At 37.7% G+C, this 18,831-nt stretch overlaps 2 protein-coding genes across 9 annotated transcripts in view; one reads left to right on the top strand and one right to left on the bottom strand.

The window, feature by feature from the left end:
* snap91a (synaptosome associated protein 91a) overlaps nucleotides 1-9,588 on the top strand; it is a 35,367-nt gene extending 25,779 nt beyond the window's left edge. For 4 of the 7 annotated variants that reach the window (XM_043260771.1, XM_043260775.1, XM_043260772.1 and 1 more), the window contains 13 exons: nucleotides 458-709; nucleotides 1,593-1,673; nucleotides 1,918-1,986; nucleotides 2,631-2,738; nucleotides 3,283-3,354; nucleotides 4,074-4,256; nucleotides 6,100-6,333; nucleotides 6,418-6,442; nucleotides 6,697-6,790; nucleotides 7,216-7,290; nucleotides 7,379-7,498; nucleotides 7,813-7,906; nucleotides 7,990-9,588. In XM_043260771.1, the coding sequence (XP_043116706.1) occupies nucleotides 458-709; nucleotides 1,593-1,673; nucleotides 1,918-1,986; nucleotides 2,631-2,738; nucleotides 3,283-3,354; nucleotides 4,074-4,256; nucleotides 6,100-6,333; nucleotides 6,418-6,442; nucleotides 6,697-6,790; nucleotides 7,216-7,290; nucleotides 7,379-7,498; nucleotides 7,813-7,878 (1,379 nt within the window). In that variant the 3' untranslated portion in view covers nucleotides 7,879-7,906; nucleotides 7,990-9,588. Of the gene's footprint in view, nucleotides 1-457; nucleotides 710-1,592; nucleotides 1,674-1,917; nucleotides 1,987-2,630; nucleotides 2,739-3,206; nucleotides 3,355-4,073; nucleotides 4,257-6,099; nucleotides 6,334-6,417; nucleotides 6,443-6,696; nucleotides 6,791-7,215; nucleotides 7,291-7,378; nucleotides 7,499-7,812; nucleotides 7,907-7,989 lie in introns of those variants that run through there. The other 3 variants (XM_043260773.1, XM_043260774.1, XM_043260777.1) reach the window with 3 other exon arrangements.
* A 299-nt stretch (nucleotides 9,589-9,887) lies between these two features.
* On the bottom strand, nucleotides 9,888-16,394 carry prss35 (serine protease 35). Of its 2 annotated transcripts, XM_043260139.1 has the most exons (3): nucleotides 16,093-16,394; nucleotides 14,092-14,141; nucleotides 9,888-12,204 (listed from the first exon to the last, which is right to left on the bottom strand). In XM_043260139.1, exon 3 carries the CDS (start codon nucleotides 12,189-12,191, stop codon nucleotides 10,917-10,919), a length of 1,275 nt encoding a protein of 424 aa, XP_043116074.1. In that variant the 5' UTR covers nucleotides 12,192-12,204; nucleotides 14,092-14,141; nucleotides 16,093-16,394; the 3' UTR covers nucleotides 9,888-10,916. The 2 variants fall into 2 exon arrangements, with proteins under 2 accessions (XP_043116074.1, XP_043116073.1); XM_043260138.1 differs by lacking the exon at nucleotides 14,092-14,141 and having other exon boundaries at nucleotides 16,093-16,387.
* Between the last annotated feature and the right edge of the window lie 2,437 nt (nucleotides 16,395-18,831).

Below are 18,831 nucleotides of genomic sequence, written 5' to 3'. Positions count from 1 at the left end.
GAAGTCTGAGAGCAGAAACTTAGTGGTTGTATTTACATAATGCAGTTACTGTGTTACAGAACATCAAAAGACTTACTTTTACATTTATATGGGCTTTTATCGTAACATTAACTTAGCTCTGCTTCCACATTATCGCTAGGACTTAAACATCCGCAACTATGGAATCCAGTCTGCATTTTCTTATTTTATGATTAATAGTTTATCTATAGACAGCAAGCATCTTGAGGTATGTATAATTATACAAAAGAGAATGAAAACTAAATTGGGTTTTTTTTCCTAGGATGTTTATTTAAAGTGTTTTTAATGGTGGTTGCAGTACTAAGGTTAATGGTGTCTTAAAGTGTGGTAAAATCCACCCTCTCTTTCTGTTAGGAGCTTTTCTTTTTTTGTTTGCAGTTTTTGTTATTTAACAAACCTTCCCCATTCCATTTTCACCTCCCGACCTTTCCCAATAAAGACCCCTGGGCTCCATCCGAGGGGAGTGCAAGCATTGCCCCAGAGCTGGACCTCTTTGCCATGAAGCCGGTAGAGAGTGTCGCTACCGCAGCGTCTCCTACCAGTGCCGAGCCGAGCATCTCGCCAACAGCGACCCCAGATACCCCTTCTCCTCCCACCACTACTGCCACCATCACCGCAACCGCCACCACTACCACAACCACATCCGCTACAACTGAGTCCGCGGCCCCGCCAACACTAGACCTCTTTAGTGGTAATGTCTCTGCTGCATTTCTGCCTCTGTCTTGCTTTACTCTGCATTATGACAATATTAACTTGCTAGGCTAGTTCCCCAACATTATTAAGATTCTCTTTTGTTTGATTCTTCTCATTTAGATTTATATTTTATGTTTTGGTCATTCTAGTTGTGAATCAAGGCTTTAACCACCTTTTCAGTGTTGAAGTTGAATGTTTTGAAATTGATATTCATCAAGAAACCTTGAAATTGATCAGTAGTGATAATAAAGTTGCACAATGTAAGAAATTCTAAATTATTATTTCCTAAGCACTGAAATCGTTATTTTACAATAATTTCTGAAGGATCGTGTGACACTAAAGACTGATGAAATGGGTGCAAAAAAAAAGAGTGATTCGACATGAAAACAATAAATAATTTTAATATTTTATATTTTTTAATTAAATATATATAAGAGTTTATTTGCAAAAACTAAACTCGTTTTTTAACAATTTTCAGAAATCTACATAAGTATACAAAAATATACATATTTTGAAACGGTACTGTACATATTTAAAATATATTTAACAATGTAAACAAATACTGTATTTGCAAATAAAGAAGGGTGGTCAATGTCACTGATTCACATTTAGCCTCTAATATTGCACTGCAATCTGTCAAAATCCAGGATTTGCAGTGACCACATTTGTCCTGCAATCATTTTCTGGTGTTTTTGACCAAATCTGAATGCTGTGGTTTGCACTGACATTTGTAGACTTGTTACTTGCTAGATATGGCTATGGAAAAAAGCAAGCAAAACGAAATGTTTTCAAATCTAAATGATGTTTCCTCTCTCTCACTTGAAGCTGTCTTGATACGCACTGACTGAAAGCATAACGCATATGTGTGTCCTTGTTTATAGATATGTTTGATTCTATGCCTGAGCAAAGCTCCTCCACAGAGCCCAAAGCAACCACTCCTAGTGTAGACCTTTTTGGTGCAGGTACAGGAGTTGATTCCCGTAGTTCTGTTGAACGTCTCGTCTTTTCTAGTCTCATCTTTCTTCTTTTTCATCTGTTTTTTGGCCCACTCCGTCTTGGTTTGTCCTCATAGTGGAGCGTGGACTTGTGCATGTTTGCGCCCTCAAAAGCACTACTCTGTGTCCTGTGTTCTATGCTTGTGCTACTTATTGATTTTTCTTCTCTTACTCCTCCACTTCCTCTTCCTCATTTGCTTTGATGTAAAAGATCTTCCCGCTGTCTCACGCGGGCCCTCACCTTTACCTGAGGCCAGTGTGACTGGTGACCTCTTGTCTGGTGAGTGCGCTTGTCTCTCTAAATGAAACATGTTTTTTTACCATCAAATATCATATTATCATTAATAATGAAATAAAAATAATACAATTATTATTAAGCTAAATATATCACATTACTAAATAATAATAATAATTTTCTCTTAATATTTATTTTTCATTTTTGTTAAATTTTCAGCAACTTTTCACCCTTACTGTTATGCTAATAATTAAGCTATTAATATCAGCTATTTATATATTGCTCAGTACGCACTATGAATTACTATAATTATGATAAGGAATAGTTGTCAAAAATATTAATATTTTGTAATTTACCCTGATATTGTTTAAAACCATATTATTTATTTTCTTCAATATAACACAAAAGGAAAAAATGTGTAGACTATTTTCTATGATTTTTACAGCAGATAGATTAAAATTTTACAGTTAATGAGTTATAAAAGTCATTTTTATGAGAGTTTTATTGTGTTTTTTTTCTTCTGGTTGGCATTTTTGCAGAAGACAGCTAGTCATGCGTGCTTGAGTGAACCATCGCTTTAATTATTTAGTATTGTATTTTTCTTTACGTTCCTCCAGTGCGCTTTTACTACCAAACTGCTAGTATTAGCTGCATTTTATTTACTTTGCCATTCTCTCTTGCCCATTTAGACTCATTTGTTGCTCCAGCTGTTGCTCCGGTGGCTCCTACACCTGCTGCTCCAGCTGCTCCTGTCTCTCCTCCTAAGGCTGAACCTGCACCTGTGCTGGACCTCCTTGGTATGTCTAAACACGCTCATACAAAACACCAATCCTGAAGACCGATATACAGATATTATGTCATATCCCAAGGTTTCCACTGTGGTGTAACCCAGGTTTTCAAATATTTGAGTTTGATGGGCTTGTTTATCTGTGCTGAGCTTCATTTTCTTAGCGTAGACATTTCAATTTATGAACTGGTAAGTATACACCAGCTGCTTAAAAGTCCAGGTTTTTTAATTATAGTGACTGATAGGTTTCTGCAGCTTGTTTTGTCTGTTAAGTGGGCAGACGATGATGGGAAGTCGGGAAGTGATTTGTTTGGTGTGTGTTTGAGTTTACTGTATATGCATGCTGTGCTGTCATGTGTACATTGTAAGTGTGGGAAGACAAAGATCGCATATCCACGTGTCAGTGTTTGTTGCGATGTGGGAGTGTGTTGCCTGTTGTATGATCTCGGCTCACTCTCTCCATCTGCCCCTCTCTCAGTGTGTATGCAGCTTTAAGGCTGACTAATGCTTCTCCTCCTTCATGCTGCGCTGCGGGACGTCTGTCTCTGGAACAGACACATTTGGTGACACTACCGGGGAGACTCAGTCCACTGCTTCCGGAGCAGCATCAGGTGACCTGCTTGGAGGTATGGGTCACATTGCCTGGTTAGGAGAACGCTCTTTCTTGTTAATGATGAGATGACGTTAGACATGGCTCTAATAAAGAGCTGTTCAATGTATGTATTTACACTACATGGACGTTGAATGCTTGAATATGATTGGTTAAAGAACGTTCTAAGGTGTGCAATTATTTTCTGCACAACGAACGTTGTTCCTGGCAGCTATTTGACCGCATAACAGTTCCATATCAAATCGCCAAATAATGCTTACGACAGCAAAATAATCTATATAAAATATTAAATAAAATTGTCTGAAAAATACTTTTAAAAATAAATACGTTTTAGAGTTGAAGCACTACTAAAAATTAAAGAATTAACATAAATTAAAGCTATGTAAAAATACGTATTTTAAAATAAAAGTTAAAATTCTAAACTAAAAATAAATGACAGAAGCATAAAATAAAATAAAATAAAATAAAATAAAATAAAAACCCAAAGATCATTTAAAATATTAATAAAAACTATAATAGTATATAAATAATACCAGAGTTATTTGGACCTCACTGCTCACTATTGATAGCCTTAGCTAGAATTTATATAAAAATAAAAACTGTTTATGTGTAAACAGTAATTTACTTTAGAAATGCCATATTTTGAAATTGCTCTTATTCTGGACCATAATAGACTGTTTAGATATTTAAGAACTGTTAAGAATCTTATGTGATCTTATCTGTTGATGTCTGCAGGGTTGATTTCACCGGTCGCCCCGACGGTTACACCGACCCCAGCACCAGTGCCATCTTCGGCCCCGGCTGACCTGCTGGAGTCAGCTTTTGATGCCTTTGGCTCTGTGCCGGTCTCTGCCACACCAGCAGCAGCAGACATAACCCCTGCCACCGCAGCGCCCTCTGGTGGCTTCGATGCATCAGGTGAGAAATCAAACCAGGTGTTTTAAACAGATAATTATACTCTTAATAAACACGAGTACTTATCTATTTGACAAAACTGTTTTTAGTTTCTCTTGAACACAGCGAGGAATCTTTCAGGCTCGCTTGCTTCTCAGCACACTTTTGCCTTGCATGAGCACTTCCACATCTGCTGACCTTGTTAAATTATACAGTGAGGATGTGGCAGCGCTTATAAAATGCATTCTCTCTGTGCTTTTTCTCCTTTTTCATTTCTGTCCATTCTTGCTCTTTTACTCTAATACTGCTTTTCTCGACTTTATCATCTGTCCCATTCTCCTGTCATCTCTCTCTGCGCTTTGTTTCTGATAAATTTCTCACTGCGCACTGATCTGGCTTTTTGCTTGCTCCTGCTGTGCCATTGGTGAGTTGGCAAGAGAACTCAGGGTGTTGCAGCATGTATCGTTTTACCCAATCGTGCCTAAGAGTTTGGGTGGTGTGAATGTCCTAGCGCTGTTTGTTCTTTCAGTGCACATCTTTAGCCTTTAACCTCTGTGTGCATTTTTTCCCCGCTTGCCCATGTTACAGATCTTGTGCATTACTGCATCAGAATAAATTGCCCATTTTAGTGTTGTTGGTACTTCATACAGGCACCTGGTTGGCTTGGAAGGTTTTTGGAAAAGTGATAATGTAGGTCTATTTGACAATCTGCGTCTTTTTATTTTTTGTTCTAATTTCTGTATTTAGAAAAAAACACCTTTTGCATTTTGTTAATGTTTTCATTATGTGTTATTCATATGAAATTTATGTTAATAAATTATGTGAATAACACTCATATGTAAAATTACGAGAATATTTAACTTTTCCAATATTTAGATACTTTTCTTGTTTTTGTAGTGTGTGCATTTTTTAAAATTTGTAAAAAGGTTTTTTTCTTTATTTCTTTAAATGTAAAATTTGCATCTAAGTCTGAAAAAAAAAAAAAACAAACTTGGTCCACTTTTCACATTTTTGGTGACCCTAAATTTTGCTTTTATGGTTAAAAGCTGATCTCCTCATCCAGTACGAATGGTTTTTCAGTCAGAATATTTGTTGGTGCCTGACAGAGTTTGTCCAGCCATGTTGTAATGCAGTGAAAATCCTGTGTATAAAAATGTGTTTATGTGTGTTGCCAGTTTGCAACTTTTCAATGCATGTAGTAAAAACTCCTGGATGCAGTTTTGAATACCTCATGAATGTTTGGATGAGTCTGTGGGTCTGAATTTTATATATTTGATTACAGTACATTTCAAACGTTTAGGGTCAGTAAGTTTTTGATACATTTGTTTACAAAATATGCATTAAATTAATGACAAGTGAAAGGAAAAATTTTATTGCAAGATACATAAATAAAATACATAAATACATTAAAACTTTCTGTTCATCAAATAATCTCGTTTTCATCAACAATATTATAGAGCAGATGCTGTTTTCAGCATTGATAATAATAAGAAATGTTTCTTGAGCATCAAATCAACATATTACAATGATTTGTGAAGAATCTTGTGATACTAAAGACTGCATTAATGATGCTGAAAATTCAGTCTAGATCAAAATAGAAAATTATTTCACAATGTCACTGGTTTTAATCAATTTTTAGCATAAAAGAGCAAAAACATTCAAAAATCTTACCGACTCCAAACATTTGAAAGATGGTGTATATATGTTTTATGTTATTGTTCCTGTCTTATGTATTACTCCTGTTACATCTCACTGTGTATTATAGGATTGCTGACAGTTTTTACAGTAAATCCAAAACAAGCCTAGGCTAAAATGGTCTCAATCCATCCATGCTATATTAACCCACTCTTGTTTGTGCCAACCCCAGTGTTTGACGGATTAGGAGACCTTCTGATGCCAGCCATAACGCCTCAGAGCACAGGTGGGACCCCCATGGCTGCAGCGAGCCCGCCGTTGGCACCTGGGATTGTGCCCACCGCTGGACCAACAATGGCTCCGGCCATGGCTCCAACAATGGCCCCAACAATGGCACCCACAGCTGCCCAACCAATCAAACCTATCGGAGGAGACTTGGACTCTTCTCTCGCCAATTTAGTCGGAAGTACGCACTGAGTAAAGATGCACTGAGTTATTCACACACCATCATCAGCTACTCTGACTTATCTTGTATCTTCCTTTCTTGTAGACTTGGGGGTGGGAAGCCAAAAGAAGTAAGTTCAGTGCATCTCTGTGTCCCTGTTGTTTCAAGACACCTATTAATCTTGTCACTTATTCATAACATCTACTCACAGACATGAATTACTCAACCTGACCCGTATTGACTATTCATTTGGAGTGTTATGGCAGCTTGATTGATTCGCTCTCCCTTGGAGCACAATTTAATCATGTTCACTTTGTGTGGCCCTAGAGCTGTATTTATGAACCCGGGAAAAATGATTGCCTGACAGCTATTTGTTTTGTATAGGGACAACCAGTGGAATGAGAAGAAGCTGACAGGAGGAGCTAACTGGACCCCTCAGGTCGCCCCTACTAGCTGGGGCACACCTGGCGCTCAAATGGTAGTTCTTGCTTTATTTTTATTTTTATTTTTTATTATTTTTTGGCTTTTTCGCCTTTTTATTATAATAGGCTAGTTAAGCATTGACAGGAAGTGAAGGTGGAGATGGTGGAAAAGGTCTGCAAGCTGGGATCCAAATTCAGGACACCTGAAGTGCAATTGGGCTATATTTCGTTATGCAGCTCACAAGGCTTTTGGCGCCGACCTGCTTCAGTTTTTATATTTAATTCAATATGTAAATATCTACAGAAGATGATTAGGGAATTCTCTTCTGTAATTTTCAGAGTGAAAATGCATCCATTTTTTTGAGTACTCACCATTGTATATGTTTTTGTGAAATTTATTAGCAATTTCTGAGTGAAAATTAATTCTACACCAAATATTTTTGTGTATATTTAATTGTGGCCCTGTTCCAATTGTATTTAGTCTGGCTCCGCTCCTGGAGCCCCCGGAGCTGCTGCCCCACCTGGAGCAATGGGAGCACAGCCTGGCTTTGGCATGGTAAAAAAACATTTTTAAAATGTTAAAAGAGCTTTTTGTAATTTGCACTTAAAGTATTCGCTAACTTTATTTCTTATTGTTTACTCAGGCTCCAGCAGCAGGTGCTCCCATGATGCCCCAGCCTGTGATGATGGGACAGCCCATGGGTCAGCCCATGATGAGACCACCATTTACAGGGCCAGCAGCAACAGGAACACCCGGAGCACCAGTAATTACCATAATTATTAAAAAAAAAAAAAAATATATATATATATATATATATTTAGGTCATATATTTTTAAGATGTAATTCAGGTTGGCTTTAGTGTCACAACTAATATTCTTATTTAATGCATTCATTTAAAGCATCCTTGCTGAATAAAAAATAAAAGTATTTCTTTATTTAAAAGTTATACTGACCCCAAATATATATATATATATATATATATATATATATATATATATATATATATATATATATATATATATATATATTTTAATCAGTTTTCATTATCATTTCCTAAAGCACCTTTTACTTTCTCAGTTGTCTCCAGGGCCAGCTGCTCAGAGCCCCAAAAACCCTCCACCAAGGATCCCCTTGCAGATCTGAATATCAAGGACTTCTTATAATTTCCCAGGTACGGTTATCTTTCTAGAAGCTACTCAAATGAGGCACTAAATCACAAAGCACCGTGACATTTTCTCCGTGCTCTTTTTGCAGTATTTGTTTTCTCAAAGACTGAGCTCCAGTGAGAGAAGTCTGCTGTCTGTTTACACCCCCAGACGCCCGAGGAGCCTGCAGCTAGATATCCACTGACCCCGCCCACTCCGCCCCGCCCCGCCCCGCCCAGCCTTCCTGTGTCATGTTGTAGCACAAACTGTGAAGTGAATCATAGAGAAAACAAGCCGAAAAATGAAGATGTGCTTATTTCGATGTTATCCTTTGTTTTGAACGAAACAGAATAAAATTACTACGAAAAACACAAAAATGAAAACGAGCGATTCAAAAAAATATGCGTACGTATGTCTTTTCCAGTGTTTAAGTCTGAAATGAATGATGTGTGTATGTGGATCCCCTCAACTTCTCATTCCTCTAGGACTCCCTTTTTGGGGTCAGAGGTCCTAAACAGGTTGTTGAAGCGCTTTCTGTTGTATGTTCATTTTGGAGCAGTGTGCAATGTATCATGATTCGCAAGAAGGTAATCTGTGTATATTATCCTCATTGACCAAAAAAAGGTCTCTCCTCTGCTCAAATTTTTATCTGTGTACAACTTATTGATGTGAACCTGGTATTCGGATTATAAGACATGCTGTTTTCATCTCCCATCATTGATTGACATTTGTTTGTTTACAAATAATAAATATATGAATTCTAAATATATATATGAATTATGTATAAATTAATAACATATCCAGGCTCCTCTATCCTAGATAAACCTCTTGGTGTTTACATGTCATTTTTGTATTTTAACTGGTATTTATTTTTCTGATATATACATATATTTTTTGATTCTTTAGTTGAGACTTTGTTTTAATTTAAATGTCAGTTCGCGGTTTACATAGTTTCCCCATGAGAATAACCTCAAAATTTGACTTTAATTCACCAAATCTCAGTGCTACAAATCTCAGATGCTCTATAAGAAAGGCCTTTTGCGGTATCTTGACATAACAAATGTACAGTGACTTGTTAAACCGGTTACCCCCACCCACCCCAAAAAGGAGAAAATCCCCCTCCCCAAAAATTTCACAGTTGTAGTCAGTGGAATGCTGTGTTTGAGTCTCATAGTTACTTGTGCTTGTATGAAATCCAAATTGAAGTTGGTACATGTAGTGTTATTTTGTATAATTGTAGAAAAACCCATCCACATGTTCGGTTCTCAGTCTTTTCCAGTCATTACATTATAAACCCTGACCCTTGTTTGTTACACGTAACAGTTGCTTCCTCTGTTGGTGAGTGGTGGTATTGTAGTTTGCACAGCAAAATAAGATTGTGGAGAAGATATATTAGATGAAAATACATAGAAAACAGAGTGTAAGTTCATTAGCAGAGATAAACCCTTAGATCTGTACAAGTTTTCAGGAGGTCACTGTTAAACAGTGTTACAGAAAGATCTAATTGGCAGCCCTGTATAGCAAAGCCTCTGTAACTCACTTTCCCTGTTAGATCTCTCATGAAAATAACAAAGGCAGATCTTCGGATCTCTCTTTTGCAATTCTCTTGAAATAAAAACTATTTTGATTTATTGATTCATATCTGACACCCCTACATAGTGCATGTAAGCCCTCTGAGATGCAATAAACACTGATGGGAAGAATTGCCCACCTGCGTCCCTCTGTGTCTGTTTTCAGAAGGATAGTGTCAACACATGATAATTATTAAAGAGACTAATATTATTCAGACAGTATTAAGCTGCAAAGTTTAAGGTACTTGTTTTCAGTAAAAAAAAAAAAAAGTACAAATCTTGTAGGCTATATTTTGTATACAATGAATAAATAAAAATATATATATATATATATATATATATATATATATATATATATATATATATATATATATATATAATACAGAGTATAAAAAGTGGAATTGAAAAATTAACAGCAAATTAAAATTGGAAAATAAAGAAAACAATTGGAAGTTTATTGAAAAAGTGAACACACAATTTTGTCCTCATAGACCAATACATATCAATCTCACTTTAATTGGTCCTTAATAACAAACATTTAGAAAAAGTTGTATAAATTGAAAATGTATGCAATCTGTTTTTTCAAAACATCAACTTTATATAAAAATTTCAGTTTTTATTTCCAAACGATATTGCCTTTCTATTTATCATAATTACAGCGATATGTATCATTAACCATATCTAAATTTAAATAACCCTGTGTATTTTTAAAGAAGACATAATCATATGAAACTCATAATAAGAGTCTTACATTAAATATATACTTACAGTACTACAGTAGACTGTTACTCTGACAAGTCTGATGTTTTGTATTTTAAAATTAAAATAGCACCAAAAGTCAACAAGGGCATCTAAATCTGAAGGGTAAAAACCTTCAACTAAGTTCCTGCACTGTGAAACGAAAAGCAGAACTATTATAAATGGAAGCCCATGAAGACAGGTTACAGTTTATGTTATCAAAGGCACACAGTCATAACATTTAATAATGATAACAAGAACAAAAGAACACCAGCGCATTGATACTCAAATGTTCTTCAAGAAGAAAAAGGGAAGTAAAATCCACAAATAAATTTAAAAGCCTTTTCTCTCAGAAAAAAAAAAAAGTTTTAGCATCTAGCTTTCTACTTCAAGGTATCCAGACAGATTACCAGACAAAACAAATGCCTCCCATATCAAACAACACTGACTGAAGTACATTTTCTAATTCAAAACTACAGTTTAGGACAGAATTAGTTCTCGTTAGGACAACTGAATCTACAAATACATTCGCTCTAACTGATTCATAAAAAAATTTGTCTAATAAAATAAATTAAGATATCAAAATAGCTTGGAAAAGTTCAATGGTAGGTGTGTTATAGTCTGTAGTGTTGATGAATGCAGCAGTTTGTGTAGTGCACAAATGGGAGGCACAAGGGTTGCTGAGAGCCGGGACAGAGGCAGTCAGATGGGCTGCTGATGGAGTCTCTCAGGTGCCCCGACACTGACTGGAGTCCCCATGGACCCAGAGGCAGATTTGTGCATACTTAGGGGGTGTAATTCGCACGGCCACGTTGTAATCCTGCTGCATCCCATTAACATCCACCCACTGGTGACCCGAGAACACTCCAATGATCTTCCGCTTCCACTTCTTCTTGCCAGGCTCTTTGAGCCGAATGTAGACCCCCGAGCCGCTGGAGCCAGGCTTGGCGTCACAATACTGGTACAGCAGGTCGTTGGACTCCTCGGACACGGAGCAGAAGCGGTACACCAAGTTGTCTGGCCGGTCGTCATCGAATCCAGAGAAATGGATACGTCCTGCAGGCAGCTTCTTGATGGAGGGGATAACACCTAGATCCATGTACTTGGTCTTCTGTGCCCGTTTAAGCTCCAGGATGGCATAGTCATAATCGGCCACAATGTTCTCCGAGATCCCTTTAAACCAGCCCTTTGGCACCTGCATCTGTTTCACCCTGGTCCATCGGAATGAGGGCTGCTCAGAGGTGATGCTGCGGCGACTACGGTTTCTCCTGCCTTTGCCTTTTCTTTTACGTTCCTGCCTCTCTTCAAGCTCTATGTTTGCATTGATTTCCTCCTCCTCCTCCTCTTCGTTACGCTTCCTCTGGCCTTTCCCTTTACGTCCTTTTCCTTTCCGTCCCTTCCCTTTCCGACGGGAACGTTCTTTCAGCACTCCAACGCTGAGTCTCTGAACTCCATCCAGGTAGTCCGTACCGTTGTGGATGCAATGAGCCGCAGTCAGGACATGTCTGGGGGACACCAGCACTCCAGAACACCCCGTGGAGATCTTAACAGACGTAGAGAATGGAAACTTCAAAGAGTACTGCTTGTCGGCGATGGTAAACCTTGTGTCCGTGCCATAGACTTCTCGTCTGCGCCGAGCACGTAACCCAGAACCTCCTGTATAGTCGTCGGTCACGTTTAGATCCTGTATTGTGACGGTGGTGAGCGTGCGGGTTCCGTTTTCGTGCAGGGTCTCGTAGGACAGTAGCTGCTCTAGATCGTCCAGGCTGGGCTCCGGGAAACCCCGTTGGCACTCAATGCCACATATTCCATGGATCTCAGTCTGCGGCTTGGCCAGAAACTCAGAACTTCCCAGGTGCACCGTTTGTTTTTCTTGTACCAGTGGTACTTTCCTCTGTGGCCAGGTGTAGTCATCATCACCTGTGGGATTGTCCACTGTTGCGGACACCAGCACAGCCAGTGCTGAGATGCAAAGCAGGAGCGTTAAGGGTAGCGGGCCCATTGCAGAGAGACCCCTAGACCACACACAAAGAAAAAAAGAAAATCAATATCACTTTATATATGTAACATATTATAATAAACATACTCAGCTTTTCTTACAAAAGCCCAGCATGTCTAGAGCCACAAATATGAAACACAATGTGCTGATATTATTTATTTTTGTACATTTGGATGAACTTTTCAATCATTTATTTCCAAAGGAACATTTTATGTATATATTTTTTGCACTAATTAGTTGTATCAGTAAAATACGGAGCGCGCGGGAAAAAAAAAATGTTGGCCTAATCGTGTGAATAATTTACAATTTCGTTCCCTCGATTTATGAATTGTGCACACGATTTACTAATTGGTTCCCTCGACTTTTAAATCGTGTGCACTATTTAGCAAATCGAGTAATTTATTTTGAAATGTTTTTCTTGTATGTCATGTGCGGGGCTCCGTACTAAAATCCCTGCGTGTAGTATACCATGCATGCAATCATACAACTTCATACAAATTAGTGGAGCTCATTCCTGGTCTCAGCACTGTGCATTTTGGATGTCTTAATCAATTAGCATTTTATTTCATCCACCTTTGCAAAACTAATATTAAGGGGATTGGAAGCATTAAAGTCAAGAACAGAGGGTCACGTTAATACACTCATGACCACTAGGGGGTGACAAATAACAAGACTTTGTAGCGCATTTCAAGACACTGTACAGTTCACCCTATCCCCCCATCATCACATTCCAATTATATTTAAATCAAATCCTAATGTACCTTAAGTCAACAAAATTATTCCCACACATTCCGAAAACAAAACTTTGAATCTGCTTATAAGATGCTCACAATAAAATTGCATTACTAAAGAAATAGTTCAAGTAGTTACTGAAAGCCAGATTTGCTGCATTAGCTATAGAGACTAAACAAATGAGTCAAATAGCATACAAAAATGCTCGCAGTTAAAAAGTAGTCCCTAAACGACACAGGCTAAGAGAAAATATCTGCCATTAGAGGAAAATGATGCTGCCTGTGGAGACTGGAGGTTTGTGGCGGGGACTGGATGAATATTGACCCTGTCGACACTGACTTGAGTATTTTGAGCCGGTGGTTTGGAAACGTTTCGTACTGTCTTGCTAAATGTTAGTATTAAGTATATACTGGGGTTCTGTGGATGGTAATGCAATTTACTGTTACCAGTAAACCAGAGTAGAAAATGATATGATAAAATAAATGCACTAAGCGGTCAGCAGCCTACTTCTGCCTTTATTTATGTGTCAGGTAGAGTTCTAACTGGAAAAAAAAACATTTAGATATGGTTGCATTTTATTTTTCCACCAGACCATCAGTTTGCAGTGTGATGAAAAGATGCTTGACTCTTCCATGCAGGTCACACATGGAACCACGCACCACATAAATCATGCACATAAATAATGGGAACAAAGCAGCGATTTTTAAAAAAGATACCAAGGTTCCAACTGCATTTCCATGACTTTTGCAGTTATTCAATACTTTTGCGTGATTGCAGGACAAGGATTTTAAAATGCATATAAAAGACACTGCACTGGCTTGGGCATAAATAGGAATAATGCATTTTCAAATCATTTATAAACATTATTACATTTCCATGAATTTCCATCTTTCAAGGCCATGATTAGGGTGACAGGTTTATTTTGCAATAATGACCAGCTTACTTCAGCTTAATACACTACTAACTAGTAAAGGTGGAAGTCTGAATTCCATTACATCATGAAAAACATGGCCTTGCAACTAAGTGCAACTGTGATCTATTCTGACGCTGGACGGTTGTAAAAAACATTTCACTGCATGTCGTACCATGTATGTATGTATATGTGACAAATAAAAATTTGAATTTGATTTGATTTGATATGATACATGAAAATAGTGCTAGTTTCAGTTACCTGGATGAGTGGACTGATACAGACTTGCAAGGATAATGTATTCCAGAGAGCTGTGTAATAAGTGCAAAGATAATTACATTTATATGTAAAGTAGATACTTGTTTAAAGCAAGTCAAGACAAAAATGCAAACATGCAACCAGTTATATCTTAAAGTAAGTGCAATATTAGCACTGTCATAATTAGTTTCAGAATCAGACTAGCATTATTAAACCCAAAGTTTTTTCCACCATGTGGAGAAAAAACCATTGAAAAAAAGTAATTGCGACTTTTTATCTAACAGTTCAGAATTTGTTCCTTGCAGTTCCCGAATTTCACTATTCTGAGCGTATATCTTTCAATTATGTTTTCAATTTAGCTGCAGCACAGAAATTAGAAACGAATTGCTACGTTTTAATATCTCAGATTCTCTTCAGAATTGCAGACTTGCAATGTTAAAATCGCAAGAAAAAACGTATGAATTGCAATACACAAAGTCGCAATTTCCTTTTTCCCATCACATGTCAAAAAAGCATCCATTATCAAAAACAGAGTTATAAATCTAAGTCCAAAAATTTCTATAGGCTTGTCTTTGTGTAAGCGCAACACAACAAAAACGATTATCCAGTCAAAGAAAAAAAAATGAAAAAACAATCAGAAAGGCAAACCGCAACGTCAAGTGTTTCACACCCACTACTCTCTCTCACATTCATCATATGTTAGATTGCTGATAACCCGAGAAAAACATTGACTGCAGCAAGATTTTCTAATCAGTAGTCAGTTGAGTTGTGCAGAGAGTGGGCTGGAATATAGATTGCTGCTGCATGCTTGCTTCAGTACTTTCCCTGAGGAGCTGAAACCCCTCTCCTCTCACCTCACACTTCACTTTGACATGCAGTCGATGTGGATCATCTACATCAGCAGCTCTGTCTGTGAGAATCAATCTGTAACGACGGCGCTGTGTGGCTTCACTGGAAAAGTGAGGGGGGGAATATGTGCAAGAATGTGTTCGGGGGAAGTTATGGATCCAGGCAATGACAAATCAGATGCATCCCCACTGGAGAGGACCGCGAGAAGCGAAACACTTACAAAAGTCCAAACAAATTCCAGTAAGACAATGATGTAAAATGTGCAGACAGTTCGAGCCTCAAAAAGTCTGAAAGACTGACAGACTCAGTCTGACATGAGGTCTGATCTCTCTATCAACAGCTCTCTTGTTAAAACGAACATCTGCAATCTGACGTTCCTCCATCATATCGCTATGACTTTTCCAATGACATTTCCAAAGGCTTTTCTGTAATAGATACATCTGCCTTGCTCAGAAAGATCTTAAGATGCTTAGATTAGTGGCGAAAAACTGGCCGTAGTGCTAGATGTTGAAAATCCCCCTCTGTGTCAGCATCATCCCATTTTTCCATTACAAGGCACAGAAATTTGCACATTTGCAAACTTTTCAAGCAGCTTCATCAACCAAACGGTGGCGCTAAAGGTCCCATTCAAAGTTGCCTAGTGCACGTCTTTCTCTCACTGTCAATCGTTTTTGGATACATGAATATTTGTATTGACAATTATAAGTAATATACATGGTTATCATCTTCTTTGCACAAAATTACTTTAGCAACTACACTTTACACCAAAAAAAAAAAAAAAAGTCGAGGCTTTTTTTTTTCTGTTGCTAGGCCTAATTTTAAAATATTTTTTTAAACGATAGGTCTTTAAAACTTTCTGTCATTAATTATCACTAACGAAGTGCAGATATATAAATATCATTTACAACATTTTCAACTTTCAAAACTTTCATGAAAAAACTTAAATACAGTCCATCTTTCATAGAAGCTTTATTCAGTCAATGAATTTAATTGAAAGGCTTCAAATTCATGATGACAAAGATCACGACACTTAATGAATGATGCATATTTTTTTAAATGAAGGTAAAAACGTTTATTATAAATAAATAAATAAATAAAATAAAATGAATAAATAGCAGCTGTGGTAACTCTCTCTGAATGTGAAATGCGCCATACCTGCTATCATTCGATTGATGGAGATGTTCAATCCGCAAACAGATGCTTGTTATTAAACAAGAACCGTCTAAAAGTTACTTCATCTCAGAGGGCTTTCTGCTGGATGGGCTGATAGTCCGTTTCTTCTCATGTCTGCTCCACCTTCAAGACAGGGAGAGCTCAGAGACGAAGCCCTTGGTATGAATTACACTTGACGTTTAAGGGAAAGGGAGGAAAAAAGTCCCAACAAGATTTTCACAAAGAGTTTCGTATAGGGGAGGGACCATCGCGCTCTGCGAAGATGGAACGGAGAAAGTGAAGTTGAGAGAGCGTTCGCCGCTTAATCTGAATGAATCGTGAGGTTTGAATAAATCTTTATTTGACGTTTCAAAGAGCCGCTTGTATCCAGAATTCAAAGAGGCTTTCCGCCGATTCGTTCCACCGAGCGCACAATAGCGCAGCGGCGGCTTTATTGTGGTTCGGTTCCGTTCCCACATCACTTGACACTTGTGTCGGTGTACATGATGTTGGGGGGGATCTGCCAGTCAAAAGAACGCCTTCAAAGCCGCACATGTGTGCAGACTCTTGTTTGGGTCGATGACGTCACGCTCTTTTTCTTTCTTTTTTTTGGCGGCATTCGATCAATCACAAAAAAATAGTCCTACATTCAAAAAGCGATTTTCTGTTCCGTTTCTTAAATTATTTTTTTTTATATATATATATATATATATATATATATATATATATATATATATATATATATATATATATATATATATATATATATATACAGACATAATGTAATATTACTAACGACTATTGAAAAAACTAATAGGCTAATATTTTAAAAAAACTTTTCTTTTTTTTTTTTTTTTAAAGTATTGCCAAATTAACGTGTAGGAAGCAGTTTTACAAGAGAACAGGAAATTGTGCACTCTCTTGACTGAGGGCTGTGGCTAGAAGGGATACAACTCAGACCAAAACTAACAATTAATTAAATTTTTGTTTTCTTGAGGTTTTATTGGCGTTTACCCTACCCCAACCCTAAACCTACTCCTTACAAAGATGTAAAAATATTCATTATTGTTGTACAGTGCGCATGTTCAGTAGCCATAGTTGTCTTCCTTCTAGCTTTAACCTTGACTGTGTCAATAAATTTGTAGAGTTAAAAATATATCTTTTCTTTTTATTTTTGTTCGGATCAAACGAAGTAGCCCTGTGAAAATGCTGCCATATTCGTGATTTTGTAAAGTTGATTTATCTTTTCATTTCTGCTCTGCGTCCTTGTCTGTCATGGACTCATGCAAATGTAAAAGTTTTGTGTTCATTCACCCTTCAGTGAATACGTGTTGTTGTCCACTGCCGTTTATTCATTACCTTAGTGTTCATTTTTCCTACTTAATAAGCTGCGGGAGCTCTGAGAATCTGAATGACTGTTTTTTTTTGTATCTTTTTCCCAAGAAATTAAGAGGCCACCAAACAATACTGTTGTGTGTAGACACTTCAGACAGAAATGCATAGAAATTCCTTTCTGTTGAAGTGACTGTTGGAAAAAGAAAAAGGCATTGAGATGCAAGAACTGACTTTAGATGCGATACGTCATATACATTCAGGTATTTTGCCCTTTTTTCTGTTTTCTTATTCCTGTTCAATATCACATCATGTTTTAAAATCACTTGCTCATTTTTGCCAGAGACTCAAGCAAAAGTCAGTCTTTTAAGTTCCACAATGTAGGCTCACATCAGCACCCTGTGAGCTTCTGTGTCAAGTCTGAACAGAGAAAGGTGATCTCACTGCTTTAGACTGCGGGCTCCACCCTCCAACTTAGAAAATATCCTCTACGATGATCATCATGTGCTCCATCTCAATAGAAGGTGTGAACATGTGACACAAAATGATGGAGGCAGAGAGCCGTTTGCACGTGCTCCAGCTGATCTGACATTGCTATGGCAAAAATGTATGACACATTTCATATCTAGCAGAACCCAGAAATTGTTAATGTTTGAACGAGTCACTCTGAAAGGAATGGCCTTGCATGATATTTATGCTCATGGTTATGTGATATACTGGTTCCATAGAGAGTCCTTTGTCAGGAGAATCAGCTCTTCGTGAACACCTATAGGGTTTTGTGCAAGCACATGCTGATCGTGTCACTGAATTTTGCTGTAGCGTTCGCTTTGAGTATTCGTTTCTCAAAAAATAGTCTTCATATAGCATATAGTCTTCACTACAAGCAAAACAACAGATTATTCTCTTCTCAAGGAGGTTTGCATTGGCCATGACTGGATTCCAGTTTGCTTAACAGCATGGGGTCAGATTTCGCTCAAGCTGCTAACAGCACCGTCCATGATTCCATTTATATGCTAAAGAAGACAATTTGCTTGAGTTTAAGGGAACGTGAGTGTTGTGTTGAGTGGCTGTTCAGGCACATCCTTAGAGAGGCGATGAAGGCTACGCACTGTAGATTAAAGAGTCAGGTGTTTATTTATGCAGGTCATGGTCATAAACTATCTCACCAGGCCTTCACCTTTCCATGGCTTATTACAGCTTCCTGCCAGACAGAGAGAGCCATTTACAGGGAGCTGCTTTCCTAACCGGCCCCCCCTCCGCCCTGTAAACTAGCTGGTAGATAACTTTAAGTAAGCTCTACAGATTTTGTTGACAGCAAATATTTAGACACATTCAAAAGTGTGAAAGGTCAGGCTGCAGTGTCATTATATAGCAAATACATACAAGCATTGCAGCAGACATGTGGAGGCA

This window comes from Puntigrus tetrazona, chromosome 16, assembly GCF_018831695.1.
Source record: "Puntigrus tetrazona isolate hp1 chromosome 16, ASM1883169v1, whole genome shotgun sequence".
NCBI lineage: Eukaryota > Metazoa > Chordata > Actinopteri > Cypriniformes > Cyprinidae > Puntigrus > Puntigrus tetrazona.
Note: the sequence above shows the minus strand (reverse complement) of the source record. Positions and strands in the feature narration are given on the sequence as shown.

What these genes read in the sequence shown, in the direction of transcription:
- prss35 (XM_043260139.1), bottom strand. Translation starts at nt 12,191, where the DNA reads ATGGGCCCGCTACCCTTAACGCTCCTGCTTTGCATCTCAGCACTGGCT.